Raw genomic sequence first — 17,854 nt, forward strand, 5'->3', positions numbered from 1 at the left:
TTGTTACTTTCGCGTGCAAAATACTACGGAGACTCAATTCGCGTTGACAACCAAACTCAATGGAAAAGCTATTCCAGGAATAACTAACGGGGAAAGAAACTGCCGTCGTATAACGCACACTCGCAGTTACACTCCTGGAAAATGAAAAAAGAAAGCCACGAATTAGTCTACCCACCAGAGGGAAAATTTATTGACACGCTCTTGGGGGCGTATACAACACACTATCACAAAGACAGAGCCATACCCGTGTGAGTAAAGTCAACAGAGCGAGACCCTACGGTCGCAGGTTCGAATCCTGCCTCGGGCTTGGATGTGTGTGATGTCCTTAGGTTAGTTAGAACTAGTTAAGTTCTAAGTTCTAGGGGACTAATGACCTCAGAAGTTGAGTCCCATAGTGCTCAGAGCCATTTGAACCATTTTTTTCAACAGAGCGTGCGCAATTTCGGCAATAGTATTGTGTATACCCTCCTTTTGCAGCAATGCAGACTGCAATTCTCCCACGAAGAAGATCGTCGAGGTGCCGAATGTAGTCCTGAGGAATGGCCTACCATGCAGTGTCCACATGGGGGGGGGGGGGGGGAAGATTCCGTGCAGGTCGTGCAGACCCCACAACATGACGTTTCATCCGGTCCCAAACATGCTCAATGGGGGACAGATCTGGGGATCGTGCTGGCCAGGGAAGTTGGCGTACAGCTTGAAGAGCACGTTGGGTGGCACGGGAAACATGTGGACGTGCATTGTCCTGTTGGAAAAGCATGTCGTCTTGTTGGTGCACGAACGGCAGCAAGATCAGTTGAATAATGGTTTCAATGTACTGTTCAATGTTCCCTCTACTGTCAACAGAGGAGAACAGCCAGTATAGGATATGATTCCGGGTGTTGCTCCTGTGTGTCTCTGTCGACTCCAGACGCCACAAACGCGTTCGACCGTCATTGGCACTAAGGCAGAAGCGACTCTCATCACTGAAGACGCCACGTCACCATTCGTCCTTCCATAAACGCCTATCGTGACATCATTGGAGGTGGGCTGAGCGATGTTGGGTCGTGAGCGGAAGACGCCCTAACAACACGCGGCATCGTAGCCCTGCTCTCCCGGAGCAACAGTGTCCCTAATTTGTTATGAAGTGACGATGCGGTCCTGTACGGCACTTCGTACGATTCGACAGTCTTGGCGTGCATCGCCACTGTCCGGACCGAGGTCAACGGGCATGTGCACCTTCTGCTGGTCACTGGAGACAACATCGATGCACTGTGGAGACCTCTCACCCCACGTGTTGCGCTGTTTTGCGGTATGTCCATCCGGCCGCCCGCAGGCCCACTATACGCCCCCCTCAGACTCCGTCAGTTGCACAAAAGGATTACGTACATGCTGTCGCGGCATGCTGACAATGTTGAAGACACACAAGGAGCTCCTCACACCACGGCAAACTGGCTGCCACTGGCTCTAGCGGTGATCAACCGCTGAGCAACATTCCACGGCTGATAACGCAGTTCCTGGTGTGTCCGCAGTGTGGCGCGTTTGATCATCGCATGCACTGCCCTCTCATAGTGCCCCGTGAAAGTATAACAGATCTTATTCACTTGCGTCAATGTGTTCTTTTTTTCATTTTCCAGGAGTTATAGTGCTCGAACAGCAATTCCTGTTTTTATCCCGTGATGGTACAACTGTAACGGAAATACTATATTACTAAATCATCGGGAAATACACGTGTTGTTACGTCTTGCAACTATCGATTAATATTTGAAATCTTTGGCACTACATCTCTGGAACCCGCGCTCATCAAACGGCACGTATAAAAGCAATTCGAACGTCGAAGCGCCGTCAGTGTTGACGCTGTCACGGGAGGTACAGGTGTTATGTCTGGTAAGCGCCGTATATTTCTATGTCTGCATTATATCCAGAGTGGGGCACTCTTGACGCTTTCTTAAATTTTATTTTGTATAAAATTGCTTCTCGTGTATCAATGATATTTGAAGTAATGAAACACGGAATTTTTTTCACATAAGTTTAGCGAAATAGTTTGAATGAAATAACAGAAACCAGCATGAAGCTCTTATTTTGCGATCCGTAGCTGTGGGATATTCTGTTAAAATCTCGCTTGTAGAGCGTAGCAAATTTTATACCTGCTAAACCTTTCTTTATGCGTAAAAACCGTGTTGAACTATAATCTCGTGAAGTATCTCAGTTTCGTTTAGGATGCGTGCTACACGTGGAGGCTAAGCACGTAATAAATCTCGCTCGTGACGCTGTGTTTTTGGAGCATGTGTTATTTTATCTCTGACTATTCTTACTTCCTTTAAGCGGAAGAATCAGGTTGAGCCGTGATCTTGAGAAGAACCGTATTTGAATACAATACTGTAGGTGACCATAAAGATATTATTTTGCGAAATATTATTTTCGATGGTCACATTTTGTTAGGGGTGTTAGCTGAATCACAAATGTTCTGAATTCGTAAAAGTCACATACAATGTGGTTAAGATAGCGCGTTAAATTTAGGTCCTTATATAACTAATTGGTTGACTCAGTATTTGAGTCAGAAGTAAGCGAGAAGAAATCCCTTCCACCTGAAATACTGTCTAAAGTAGATAATTGTACTTCTTCCAGAAGCCTTTTTCAGGTTCTGGGTACTTTTACACTCACCTCCCAGTACTGATTCGTTTACTACTTAACGGTTTTTGTTGATGACAATAAAAATAATTTTCATCCACTCTGTGATGTAGACAGTCGCAATACAAGACTCAAACATATTTTAATGTAGCTTCCCCTCCTTGTCTAGGATTCAGTGTGGAATCATTGTATTCGCTTCAGGCAAATCCCGGGATGGTTCCTTTGAAACGGCACGGCCAACTTCCCTCCAAACCCTTTCCCTTGCTGTTTGGTCCCCTTCCCCAAATCAACCATGCAACCAACTATTACAGTTCAACTTGGATTCACTTTATGCATTCCTTACAAATTACATCAAAGAGGAAATATTCTAGTGCATGCCTGTAAATGTATTGGTAAGTTTAAATTAGCTTTTGTGTATTGTTTAGTTATTGACGTGTACAATACAATTTCCAGAGTTAATATTTTATTGCTGCATGTCGCCTAGGAAATGCCCTCCAGCAAGTAGTCAAAATTTACAGAATGTGCAATACTGTTTAACTGTAGGTAAACGCAATAAAAGGTATACTAACAGGAAATGGAAAAATGGACACACTGAGACTTAGCTATCATGTGAATAAAGTTCTTGTAACATACTATACAGATTAAATACTACATGCAATTCCAAAATTAAGAAAATTATACATTCTCTCAAAAATAAAAGGTCATATTATTTTGATGATGCTTCCAGTAGAGTACTAAAGATCTGTTCCCATATAATAAGCCCTGTCTTAAATGAAATATGTAATGGATCACTAAGACATCACATTTTTCTGGAGAGACTGAAATGCTTCATTGACCGACCACACTATAAGAAAGATAATAGGAGAGTTGCCAATAGCTACCAACCTGTTTCACTTTAGCCTTCATTTTCCAAAACTTTTGAGAAAGTGATGAATTATAGAACAGTATGTGACCTGAGCAACAATAACATCTTTAGCAAATCACAGTTTGATTTTACAAGTTTACTCACCATATTTTACAAGCATTAAAATAGTGAGAAAGTAGTGCCGGCTGGTATTCTCTGCGACCTAACTAAGGCTTTTGACTTTGCAGATCACAGCATCCTCCTAGATAAATTAAAGTTTTATGGGATTGATTGTACATCCAAGCAGTGGATAATGTAATGTCTAACCAGAACAGTGCAGAAAGTTGTACCTAGTAATTTAACCAATGTAGTCTGGGGATATTACTCTAGCTAGGAAGAAATTCCATGTTATATTCCCCAAGGCTCAATTTTAGGTCTGCTATTGTTCTTCATAAATGTAAATGATCTTCCACCTAGTATACAGTAAGCAGGATTTGTTCCTTCTGCAGATGAAACTAGTACTGTATTCAGTCCAAGCATTCAAAAACAGAAGAAATAGTAAACAGTATTCTTAAAAGTATCATTGGTTTTCTGTTTGTGAATGGCCTCACCCTCAAGTTTAAAAAGACACAACATATACAGTTCTGCACATCTGCACTAATGATAAGTCTAACACATGGTGAGGAAATAATAATAATAATTTCTTAGGTGTTCATGTTGATGAGAATTTAAACTGGAAAGAGAACATTTTGGAACTCCCAAAACAACTTTGTTCAGACACACTTGCCCTTAGCCCATTGCAAATATTGAGGAAAGAGAAATCAGTTAGTTGACAATTTTGCATATTTTAATTCAATAATGATGTAACTCATCTTTAAGAAAGAAAGTTTTAATTTCTCAAAACATGTAGTTCATTCCTTTTTAAAGAGTTCTGACTGCTGCTTCACAGAATATTCATTCCCATATGATGTTTGTTGCGAATAATCCACTGCTGTTCAAAAGGAACAATGATGTACATAATTATAATAACAGAAGGAAAAATGAGACTCATTACCCACATTAAGGTTGTCTTTAGCACCAAAATGGATGCATAATGCTGCAATTTTTTTAAAAAATAATTTACCAAGTCATATAAAATGTCTGACAGACAGCAAAGGAAAATTTGGAAACAAATTTAAAAAAAATTCTCCTTGACAACTCCTTCTGTTCTGTAGAATAATTTCTGTTACTGTAATGTGTAAAAGGTGGTAGGTAGCGATCACTAACACACGTAAGAAAACTTCGTAAATGTTCATCACACAGGTATGTTTAAAAATTAAATTGCAATGTGAATCTAAAAGGACTCGTTCCACATCATTAAGATTTATTGTGCAAGTAACCTATGGAACATGAAACTAACTAACGAACTCATAATCACAGAGTCGCACATCCATGGACAGACTGTTTTGCTAAGAAATATTTGTAGCTGGTATAGCATTATCTATCTACAGTGCTGCCCTACACGCAGATATAAGACATGGACAATTGTAGAGGTGTAGGTCAGTACCTCAGCCACTAGCATTCCACATGTTTCAACCTATTGTCGCAGTTGGCCAAAGGTTGTTGCAGGTAATTCAACCTGGGCCAGAACTCTCTTATGTATCACACACCATCAGTAGAAAACATGTCTACTGATCATACTGATTGAACAAGCATATAAATGTTTTGAGATAGTGTTGCATAAAGGCACTGCCCTGTTGGAGGAGCACGTATCCCTTACGTGGTAACAGCCTAGAATGGGCTAGATCAAGGGTAGTCAAACTTTTTTACCTATCTCCCATTTTTGTACTTGTTAGCAGGAAATTTTCTAACCACCCACTAATTCGACAGTAAAGGGGATTTAGAAAGTAGGGAAGTAACTTTACATTATAAAATTTATAAATCAGAGTTGCAGCAAGTTAAAGCAAAAATGAAAATATCTGTAATCCCCAACGCCTGCCACACACCATGGAAGCTGGAAGGAATGCCCACTAATCAGTGGTACTGACCAGGTTGACTACCACTGGGCTATATGATGCTCTTGGATGTATTTCACATTTTTCAGTGTTCCTTAAAAAAAGATGCATACAATCATCTACATTACTCCATGGTCCTAGTTGCATGTTGTCTACTGCATGGTTTGCAGGGAAAACAAAAATTTGATTTTCAATATTTCATATAATTATTCACAGAATTTAAAATGCTGGTGTAATCTCATAATTAAGATGTATAATCTTATGTTCAAGATGTGTTGTTGTTGTGGTGGTCTTCAGTCCTGAGACTGGTTAGATGCAGCTCTCCATGCTACTCTATCCTGTGCAAGCTTCTTCATCTCCCAGTATCTACTGCAGCCTACATCCTTCTGAATCTATTTAGTGTAATCATCTCTTGGTCTCCCTCTACGATTTTTACCCTCCATGCTGCCCTCCAGTACTAAATTGGTGATCCCTTGACCCCTCAAAACATGCCCTACCACCCAATCCCTTCTTCTAGTCAAGTTGTGTCACAAACTCCTCTTCTCCCCAATTCTATTCACTACCTCCTCATTAGTTAAGTGATCTATCCATCTAATCTTCAGCATTCTTCTGTAGCACCACATTTCGAAAGCTTCTATTCTCTTCTTGTCCAAACTAGTTACCGCCCATGTTTCACTTCCATACATGGCTACACTCCATACAAATATTTTCAGAAACGACTTCCTGACACTTAAATCTATACTCAATGTTAACAAATTTCTCTTCTTCAGAAACGCTTTCCTTGCCATTGCCAGTCTACATTTGATATCCTCGCTACTTCGACATTCATTAGTTATTTTGCTCCCCAAATGGCAAAACTGCTTTACTACTTTAAGTGTCTCATTTCCCAATCTAATTCCCTCAGCATCACCCGACTTAATTCGACTACATTCCACTATCCTCATTTTGCTTTTGTTGATGTTATACCATCCTTTCATGACACTGTCCATTCCGTTCAACTGCTCTTGCAAATCCTTTGCTGTCTCTGACAGAATTACAGTGTCATCGGCGAACCTCAAAGTTTTTATTTCTTCTCCATGGATTTTAATACCTACTCCATATTTTTCTTTTGTTTCCTTTAGTGCTTGCTCAATATACAGATTGAATAACATCGGGGATAGGCTACAACCCTGTCTCACTCACTTCCCAACCACTGCTTCTCTTTCATGCCCCTTGACCCTTATAACTGCCATATGGTTTCTGTACAAATTGTAAATAGTCTTTCGCTCCCTGTATTTTACTAATGCCACCTTCAGAATCTGAAAGAGAGTATTCCAATCAACATTGTCAAAAGCTTTCTCTAAGTCTACAAATGCTAGAAACATAGGTTTGTCTTTCCTTAATCTACCTTCTAAGATAAGTCGTAGGGTCAGTAGTGCCTCACGAGTTCCAACATTTCTATGGAATCCAAACTGATCTTCCCCGAGGTCGGCTTCTACCAGTTTTTCCATTTGTCTGTAAAGAATTTGCGTTAGTATTTTGCAGCTGTGACTTATTAAACTGATAGTTCGGTAATTTACACATCTGTCTACACCTGCTTTCTTTGGGATTGGAATTATTATATTCTTCTTGAAGTCTGAGGGTATTTCACCTGTCTCATACATCTTGCTCACCAGATGGTAGAGTTTTGTCAGGACTGGCTCTCCCAAGGCCGTCAGTAGTTCTAATGGAATGTTGTCTACTCAGGGGGCCTTGTTTCGACTCAGGTCTTTCAGTGCTCTGTCAAACTCTTCACACAGTATCGTATCTCCCATTTCATCTTCATCTACATCCTCTCCCAGTTCCATAATATAGTCCTCAAGTACATTGCCCTTGTATAGATCCTCTATATATTCCTTCCACCTTTCTGCTTTCCCTTCTTTGTTTAGAACTGGGTTTCCATCTGAACTCTTGATATTCATATAAGTGGTTCTCTTTTCTCCAAAGGTCTCTTTAATTTTCCTGTAGGCAGTATCTATCTTACCTCTAGTGAGATAAGCCTCTATATCCGTACTATTGTCCTCTAGTCATCCCTGCTTAGCCATTTTGCACTTTCTGTCAATCTCACTTTTCAGACGTTTGTATTCGTTTTTGCCTGCGCTCATTTACTGCATTTTTATATTTTCTCCTTTCATCAATTAAATTCAATACTTCTTCTGTTACCCAAGGATTTCTACTAGCCCTCGTCTTTTTACCTTCTTGATCCTCTGCTGCCTTCACTACTTCATCCCTCAGAGCTACCCATTCTTCTTCTACTGTATTTCTTTCCCCCATTCCTGTCAATTGTTCCCATATGCTCTCCCTGAAACTCTGTACAACCTCTGGTTTAGTCAGTGTATCCAGGTCCCATCTCCTGAAATTCCCACCTTTTTGCAGTTTCTTCAGTTTTAATCTACAGTTCATAACCAATAGATTGTGGTCAGAGTCCACATCTGCCCCTGGAAATGTCTTACAATTCAAAACCTGGTTCCTAAATCTTTGTCTTACCATTATATAATCTATCTGAAACCTGTCAGTATCTCCAGGCTTCTTCCATGTATACAACCTTCTTTTATGATTCTTGAACCAAGTGTTAGCTATGATTAAGTTGTGCTCTGTGCAAAATTCTATCAGGCGGCTTCCTCTTTCGTTTCTTAGCCCCAATCCAAATTCATCTACTACGTTACCTTCTGTCCCTTTTCCTACTACCGAATTCCAGTCACCCATGACTATTAAGTTTTCGTCTCCCTTCACTATCTGAATAATTTCTTTTATCTCATCATACATTTCTTCAATTTCTTCGTCATCTGCAGAGCTAGTTGGCATATAAACTTTTGCTACTGTAGTAGGTGTAGGCTTCGTATCTGTCTTGGCCACAATAATGCGTTCACTATGGACAAGAAGAGAATAGAAGCTTTCGAAATGTGGTGCTACAGAAGAATGCTGAAGATTAGATGGGTAGATCACATAACTAATGAGGAGGTATTGAATAGAATTGGGGAGAAGACGAGCTTGTGGCACAACTTGACTAGAAGAAGGGATCAGTTGGTAGGACATGTTCTGAGACATCGAGGGATCACCAATTTAGTATTGGAGGGGAGCGTGGAGGGTAAAAATCGTAGAGGGAGACCAAGAGATGAATACACTAAGCAGATTCAGAAGGATGTAGGCTGCAGTAAGTACTGGGAGATGAAGAAGCTTGCACAGGATAGAGTAGCATGGAGAGCTATATCAAACCAGACTCTGGACTGAAGACCACAACAACAACAATGCTGTTTGTAGTAGCTTACCCGCACTCCTATTTTTTTATTCATTATTAAACTGACTCCTGCATTACCCCTATTTGATTTTGTATTTATAACCCTGTATTCGCCAGACCAAAAGTCTTTTTCCTCCTGCCACCGAACTTCACTAATTCCTACTATATCTAACTTTAATCTGTCCATTCCCCTTTTTAATTTTTCCAACCTACCTGCTCGATTAAGGGATCTGACATTACATGCTCCGATCCGTAGAACACCAGCTTTCTTTCTCCTGATAATGACGTCCTCCTGAGTAGTCCCCGCCTGGAGATCTGAATGGGGGATTATTTTACCTCCAGAATATTTTATCCAAGAGGACGCCATCATCATTTAACCATACAGTAAAGCTGCATGCTCTCGGGAAAAATTACGGTTGTAGTTTCCCTTTGCTTTCAGCCGTTCGCAGTACCAGCACAGCAAGGCCGTTTTGGTTAGTGTTACAAGGCCAGATCAGTCAATCATCCAGACTGTTGCCCCTGGAACTACTGAAAAGGCTGCTGCCCCTCTTCAGGAACCGCACGTTTGTCTGGCCTCTCAACAGATACCCCTCCGCTGTGGTTGCACCTACGGTACGGCTATCTGTATCGCTGAGGCACGCAAGCCTCCCCACCAACGGCAAGGTCCATGGTTCTGAGGGGGATGTTCAAGATATAATACAATAAAACAAGTATTACAGCTAGAAACTGTGTATATGTCATGAGGCAGTGCAACTAATGGCAAACAAATTACTCAGACTTATATTCATTCAATATTTGAGAATGAGAAAGCATTTAGCAACTCAGAACAAACTTTACACATTCATGTATTTACAAAACAATTTAACTGACATATGGAAGGAAAAAAGTTCATCACTTCCTACATTTATGCTGTTCATTCAGTAAAACTTCACAGTCAAGCATGAGATTTTAATTCATAATTTCTTTACTACTAACTCAGTTCACAAGTTTTGCAGACCGTATCCATTTATATCATTAGATGTATTTGGAAAATTATATCAATATATGACACCTAGTTCACAAATCAAACAATGGAAAATCCAGGATGGAATGTAACAGAGAGGAGCATTCCCCTCGTAACTCAGTACCATCCGGGACTGGAGCAACTGAATTACATTCTCCACGAGGGTTTTGATTACCTCTTGTCTTGCCCTGAAATGAGAAATGTCTTGCCCACTATACTTCCCACTCTTCCTACCATAGTATTCCACCGTCCACTGAACCTACCCAATATACTCGTCCATCCTTACACAACTCCTGCCCCCAGTCCCTTACCTCATGTCTCATACCCCTGTAATAGACCTAAATGCAAGACCTGTCCCATACATCCTCCTACCGCCACCTACTCCAGTTCAGTCACTAACATCACCCATCCCATCAAAGGCAGGGCTACCTGTGAAACCAGTCGTGTGATTTGCAAGCTAAGCTGCAACCACTGTTCTACATTCTATGTAGGCATGACAACCGACAAGCTGTCTGTCCGCATGAATGGGGACCGACAAACTGTGACCAAAAAACAAGTGGACCACCCTGTTGCTGAACACGCTGCCAAACTTGATATCCCTCATCTCAATGACTGCTTCACAGCCTGTGCCATATGGATCCTTCCCACCAACACCAACTTTTCTGAATTGCGTAGGTGGGAACTTTCCCTGCAGTACAGCCTACGTTCCCATAACCCTTCTGGCCTCAACCTTTGTTAGTCACTGTCGTCAACCATCCAGCCCCCTCCCTGTTCCCATTCCAGCACTACACAGCCGTCATTTTACCACCACACCACATCTTTTAATTTCTTTTTATTTCTCTCCTTTCCACTGCTTACCACCTCCCCCCTCTGCACCTTCACTCCTGCCCTTTGTCTAAACTGCAACACTCTACTGCCTGCCACTCCCACCATACTATCCCTCCCCCTCCCCGCCCCAGCCTCCTCCTTACCACCACCCATTCACTACTCCCATCATGCACTGGTGCTGCTGCTCGCAGTGTGGTTTCAGTTCTCTGAGACTGCAGACGTGTGTGAAAGTTGCATTTGCATGAGTGCGTGTGTGCGCATGTGTGTATGTGTGTCTACTGCTGACAAAGGCCTTAATGACCGAAAGCTATAATTGTGTGAATCTTTTTGTTGTGCCTATCATGACTCAGCATCTCCGCTAACTAGTTCAGGAAATATGCCATTAACATTAATATGTGAGAAAAACTACCTTTTGCTTAAAACAGGCAAATTAAACAGGCTATACTCTTCCAGTGTTTTATAATGACAGCTCCTTATGAATTTCAGTAAATTTTAAACATAATTTCAAACTTTTTCAAAATTTTTTCTTGCTTACATCTGAATGTGAAATACTTGACACATTAATTCATTTGTAAAGTAAACCAAAGTCCAAAGCTAATTTGTAGCTGGGAATTTGATTCTTTAAATAATTGGGGCGCGATTCCCAGAAATGTTCCTGTAAGCCGCTGTAAGAACTGATCACATAACTGGTGCTCTGAATAAAATCTTCTCAGTTTTCAAACCACATCATTTTGAATAGAGTCCTCAAGATGTGGCAGCTGTCTCTGCCATCATCACCAGGAGTAATACTTCAGATCATTAAGCTATCCAGCCATGACTTCCACTACATATTAAGAGGTGGTGTGCATTTGCATTTTAGTGATGAGTGAGAGGAAGCCTTGGGAGCAGTATTCTTACTACAACCCAGTTTCCAACTTCTAGTTTCCTAATGGTCTCTTTTATGTTTCTGTTTTGTTTTAAATGGGTGGCTGAGGAGGCAACCAGTCTTCTGATTGGTTTCATGCAGCCTGCCATGATTTAATTTCCCATACCAATCACACCTACACCTATTACGACCATCTCCTCCATTATCATGAAAAACAACTAAATGTTCAAAGCTGAGAAATCATTGTAGATGTTGTTTAAGATGAGTGTACTTTTTAGTTATTGCTATGCTAATAGAAACAGTGGGAAGTAAGATCAAATAATAAACATTGTTTCAGTCGTACACTTCTTGTAGCTCCTTGTCAGAAACATGTCCTACTGAAGAACATGCCTTTCTGAAACAGCAGTTTCCATCTAGGAAGCTTGATCGAGGTAATAGCTTAGATCAAAACACTGTGTGTGTCAATTTTAGCTTTCTGTCTCTTTATTATGTTTTTTTCTCATATAGTAATTTGTAACATTTCATATTGTCCTCCTTTCCCTTCAGTTGATAAAACCACAACTTACTTCCAACAAGTATGAAGATAATAAAAGAATGACCAAAGATGCAAATCCTAGAGTTCAGAGATAATAATGTTTAAATATTGATTGTTCACATTCACAGGAATTTATAAATGATTAGTAATTAGCATTAACAAATGTTTTTTTATCTTTCAAAACAATAACAGAAACATTGTATTAGTCATAAGTTATGTCATGACTAAATTTTTAAATAAGTGCAACTTGTACATCAAATGTGAAATTACCACTTATGCTTTACTAGAACATTTTGTGAATTTCTTGTATGTATCAGATACTCCCATACATCTCAAAAGAAGGTCCATTGACCAGTTCAATTACACACCCAATGTTGTAGATTATTAGTTTTGTTTATACAGGGTGATCCATTGATAAGTGACCAAGCCAAATATCTCGCAAAATAAGCATCAAACGAAAAAACTACAAAGAACGAGACTTGTCTAGGAGGAAACCAGATGGCGCTCTGGTTGGCCCACTAGATGGCGCTGCCATAGGTCGAACGGATATCAACTGCGTTTTTTAAAATAGGAACTCCCATTTTTTATTACATATTCATGTAGTACATAAAGAAATATCAATGTTTTAGCTGGACCACTTTTTTCAATTTATGATAGATGGAGCTGTAATAGTCAAAAATGTATAAGTGTGTGGTATCATGTAACATTCTACCAGTGCGGGCAGTATTTGCTTCATGATACATTACCCGTGTTGAAATGGACCTTTTACCAATTGTGGAAAAGGTCGATATTATGTTGATGTATGGCTATTGTGATCAAAATGCCCAACAGGCATGTGCTATGTATACTACTCGGTATCCTGGATGACATCATCAAAGTGTCCGGACCGTTCGCCAGATAGTTACATTATTTAAGGAAGCAGAAAGTGTTCAGCCACATGTGAAACGTCAACCATGACCTGCAACAAACAATGATGCCCAAGTAGGTGTTTTAGCTGCTTTCGTGGCTAATCCGCACATCAGTAGCAAACAAACTGCGCTAGAATCGGGAATCTCCAAAACGATGGCGTTGAGAATGCTACATCAACATTGATTGCACCCATACCATATTTCTATGCACCAGCAATTGCATGGCAACGAGACTGAACCTCGTGTACAGTTCTGCCACTAGGCACAAGAGAAATTACGGGACAATGCACGCGTTCTATTTAGCGACGAAGCGTCATACACCAACAGCAGTAACCTGAATTGGCATAATATGCACTATTGGGCAACAGAAAATCCACGATGGCAGTGACAAGTGGAACATCAGCGACCTTGGCAGCTTAATGTATGGTGTGGCAGTATGGGAGGAAGTATAATTGACCCCCATTTTATCGATGGCAATCTAAATGGTGCAATGTATGCTGATTTCCTACATAATGTTCTACCGATGTTTCATTGCATGACAGAATGGCGATGTACTTCCGACATGATGGATGTCAGGCACATAGCTCACGTGCGGTTGAAGCGGTATTGAATAGCATATTTCATGACAGGTGGATTGGTCATTGAAGCCTGCACGTTCACCGGATCTGACGTCCCCGGATTTCTTTCTGTGGGGAAAGCTGAAGGATATTTGCTATCGTGATGCACCGACAACGCTTGACAACATGCGTCAGCGCATTGTCAATGCATATGCAAACATTACAGAAGGCAAACTACTTGCTGTTGAGAGGAATGTAGTTACATGTATTGCCAAATGCATTGAGTTGATGGACATCAGTTTGAGCATTTATTGCATTAATGTGGTATTTACAGGTAAACACTGTAACAGCAGGCATTCTCAGAAATGATAAGTTAACAAAGGTACTTGTATCACATTGGAACGACTGAAATAAAATGTTCAAACGTACCTACATTCTGTATTTTAATTTAAAAAAACCTACCTGTTACCAACTGTTCATCTAAAATTGTGAGCCATATGTTTGTGACTATTACAGTGCCATCTATCACAAAGCAAAAAATGTGGTCCAACTAAAACATTCATATTTCTTTACGTACTACATGAATATGTAATAAAAATAGGGGTTCCTATTTTAAAAAATGCAGTAGATATCCGTTTGATCTATGGCACCGCCATCTAGCAGGCCAACCATAGCGCCATCTGGTTTCTACCTTCAAGCTAGACAAGTTTCGTTCTTCGTAGTTTTTTCATTTGACACTTATTTCGTGAGATATTTAGCCCAGTCACAATCAATGGACCACCCTTTATTCCAGTCATCCTGTCCAGTTTTTGTTCTTTTCAGCTCCCTCTAATATCTTAATACACGTCATATCAGACTGTCCTTTCTTCTAGGCAATGTCACCCACATTTTCTTGTTTTTACTTATTCTGTGGAAAACCTTCTCATTTCTTATGAGACAAAATAGACCAAAACATACAACATGCTATTCATGTACTACAGCATCAAGGGTGGGAATGTCATTCTGCTGAGAATCATAACAAATAAGAATCATGGGAAAGGAGCAAGCTGACTCAGCAACAAGAGACACACTCGAAGAAAGTAACTTTGCCATTTCCTGGAATGCTGTTATCTCATTGTTGGGGAGATGAGTTATATATGTGCAGGAGACTGTGTTGCTAGATGTACAAATTAAAAAATTAAAACCAGTGAAGCCCACAGTTTTGGCATGGTAAACGTAGTTCCAAACACGCAGAGGGAAGAAGTGGCCTTAACACAGCTGAGAATCGGGCACTGCCCTCTGATACGCAGGCACTTCCTCACATGTCCTTGCAGAGATCGTGGTGCACCAGTTTAAGTGTGCCACATCTTACGTGATTGCATTTTAGATTCTGACAAGGACACTTAAATTTTTTTTTATAGTAATTTGCTCCATGTGTTTGGTAACAATGATTGTGAAAAAGGTCTGAAGATTTATGTATTGTCAAGAATCCCATCCAGATTACTGGGATGGTATTTTAATGTGTTTCAGAGTGACTGGTTCATTCACTTTTGGTCAATGGATCAAGCCAGCCACAACTATCTGAATCATAATTTTACAGTTCTGCTTGAATATTCATTTCTCGGTTAATACCTATTTTTAAATTCAGACTTGGCTTTTTATTTGAGTATTTTTAATACCCATGTATATTACTGTTCACTAAAATTTACTTGTTCTCACAGTGGTTGGCTCTTTGTGTATTCTCATTAGTGGTCATCCAGCAACTAGAGAATACTTTCAGAACTTTTTTCAGACAATTCTCACTTTATTTAGTATCCTGTAACTGCACTATTGTTTTATTTAAATGTGATCAAAAGGAATGAAGATGCATGTAGATGTGCATACTCTCATGTGTGATTCTGAATGCATTTTAGTACATCGAAAGGGAACCATTGCCTGTGTTTTCATTGCCAGACTGTCTCTGAAGTCTCTGATATGTGTCCATGGGTCATTTTTGCCAAGAAGATTGCTTATGGGAAAAGACTTTGCTTTCCCTAAATATTTAGTTCATATGCTGTGAGGATACTGAGAACCACATCATTCAGCATCTTGTGATTTTTATTTTCATCATTGTCACTATTGACTTATCGGCCCAGTCCAATATGTAAGCACAAACTCTATCACCTCTATGACTGCTTACTAAAACTCAACTCTGCCTGCTGTAATGCAAGTTTCTAAATTGTTGATGTTATTAAAATGGATGTTCCATTCTTACACTCAGTTTTTCTTTTGAAGCCTTTTATAAATAATCTTTCAACGTTTCTTTTACTGCTACATAATTATGAATTATTATAAAAAATTCATTCTGATTTATTGGCTAGGACTGCAGACTATCTTTGGATTATAATTCCCCCTTATTATGTGGAAACATAATGAAAATTGCTTTGGGGAAAACTATCTGTTGATTTTACCCATGAAGAAGATTAGTTTCAAAAGCAATCAAACACAGCTATTAAAATTGTGCTGCTGCTGGTGCTGCTGATTATCAGCAATTTTATATAAATATTTTTGAATTCATCTTTCCCAGGACCTGGGATAGAATGTAGGCCTAAATATTATTTCATACATATCTAAGACATTTATTTGTTTTAAACAATGGAAAACCCAGGATGGAATGCAACAATATTACGAAAAGGATAGTTGCTACTAACCATATAGCCCGCCCCCAGTAGATGAGTGGTCAACATGACAATGTCAATCCTAAGGGCCCGGGTTCGATTCCTGGCTGGGTCTGACATTTTTTCCACTCAGGGACTGGGTGTTTTGTTGTCCTAACCATCATAATTTCATCCCCATTGATGCACAAGACACCGAAGTGGCGTCAAATCAAAAGACTTGCACCCTGAGAATGGTCTACCTGATGGGAGGCCCTAGTCGCACGACATTTACATTTTATTCACTAACCATATGGCGGAGATACTGAGTTGCAAATAGACACAGCAAAAAGACTGTCACAAAATGAGCTCTCCTCCGAGAAGGCCTCTGTCAAAAAAAAAAAAAATATTAGTAAGTGCTGCTCATGGGAGCCTAGAGGGGTGAGATGGAGAGAGGGGTGTGAAGAAAGGTGCTGTTGGGAGGTTAGACAGAAGGGGGGAGCAGGGGATAGTGGTAAAGGAGAGTAGTGAAAAGACTGGGTGTGTTGGTAGAACAGAGGGCTGTGCTGTTCCGGAATGGGAACAGGAAATGGGTAAGGAGAATGACTAATGAAGGTTGAAGGTGGGAGGGTTACGGGAACATAGGATATATCTTAGGGAGAGTTCCCACCTGTGCAGTTCAGAAAAGCTGGTGTTGGTGGGGAGGATCCAGATATCCAGATAGCACAGGCTATGAAGCAGTCACTGAGATGAAGAGTGTTGTTGGGCGGCATGCTCAGCAACAGGGTGGTCACTTGTTTCTTGGCCACAGCTTATCAGTGGCCATTCTTGTGGTGAGACAGCTTGTTGGTTGTTATGCCCGTGTAGAATGCAGCACAGTGGTTGCAGCTTAGCTTGTAGATCACATGACTGGTTTCATAGGTAGCCTTGCCTTTGATGGGACAGGCGATTTTTGTGACTGGATTAGATGGTGGTGGGAGGACGTATGGGACAGGTCTTGCATCTAGGTCTATTACAGGGATACGAGCCTTGAGGCAAGGAAGGTGGAGGCAGAGGTTCTGTCAGAATGGATAAGGATATTGTGTAGGTTTGGTTGGAAGTGGGAAATGGTGCGTAGGACATTTCTCATTTTGGGCATGACAAGAAGTAGTTGAAATCCTGACAGAGAATGTAATTCATTGACTCAGTCCTGGGTGGTACTGAGTCATGAGGAAATACTCCTCAATGGCTGGACAGTGAGAATTCGGGAGGTGGTAGATGACTGGAAAGATGAGGCATGGGATATCTGTTCCCATCTCAGCACTGCACAGCCCTCTGTTCCACTAACACACCCAGTCATTTTACTTCTTTTCCACTTCTCCCCCTCTATCTAAGTTCCCAACAGCACATAGCTGCTCTACCTTCTCTCCACCTCAACCCTGCACACTCCCACGAGCAGCATTTACCGCCCCCACCACTACTGTTATCCCTCCGCTTCCCCATCCCACCCTCCCCCTTACCCCTACCGGGTTGCCTCTCCCATCACGTGCTGCTGCTCATAGTCTGGCTTCAGCTGCCAGAGACTCTGTGTGTGTGTGTGTGTGTGTGTGTGTGTGTGTGTGTGTGTGTGTGTGTGTGTGTGTGTGTGTTTATTTTTGCCTGTTTTGACAAAGGCCTTGTTGGCTGAAAGTTCATTTTGTGGCAGTCTTTTTGTTGTGCCTATCTGCGACTCAGGATCTCCGCTGTATTGTGAGTAGCAACTATCCTTTTTACAGTGTTGTTACATTTATTTGTTTAGTTTTCTTGTTCGCAGTACATGGATTAGATAAGTCATTTACATCTATGATGTCGATTCCTCTCAGTAAC

At 40.7% G+C, this 17,854-nt stretch overlaps 1 protein-coding gene across 1 annotated transcript in view; it reads left to right on the forward strand.

The window, feature by feature from the left end:
* The first annotated feature begins 1,821 nt into the window (after positions 1-1,821).
* LOC124551324 overlaps positions 1,822-17,854 on the forward strand; it is a 198,114-nt gene continuing 182,081 nt past the window's right edge. Inside the window, exon 1 of the mRNA XM_047126335.1 lies at positions 1,822-1,863. Coding sequence (XP_046982291.1) covers positions 1,857-1,863 — 7 coding nt within the window. The 5' untranslated portion in view covers positions 1,822-1,856. The remainder of the gene's footprint in view (positions 1,864-17,854) is intronic.

Source organism: Schistocerca americana, chromosome 9 (genome assembly GCF_021461395.2).
Source record: "Schistocerca americana isolate TAMUIC-IGC-003095 chromosome 9, iqSchAmer2.1, whole genome shotgun sequence".
In the NCBI taxonomy this organism is placed as follows: Eukaryota; Metazoa; Arthropoda; class Insecta; order Orthoptera; family Acrididae; genus Schistocerca; species Schistocerca americana.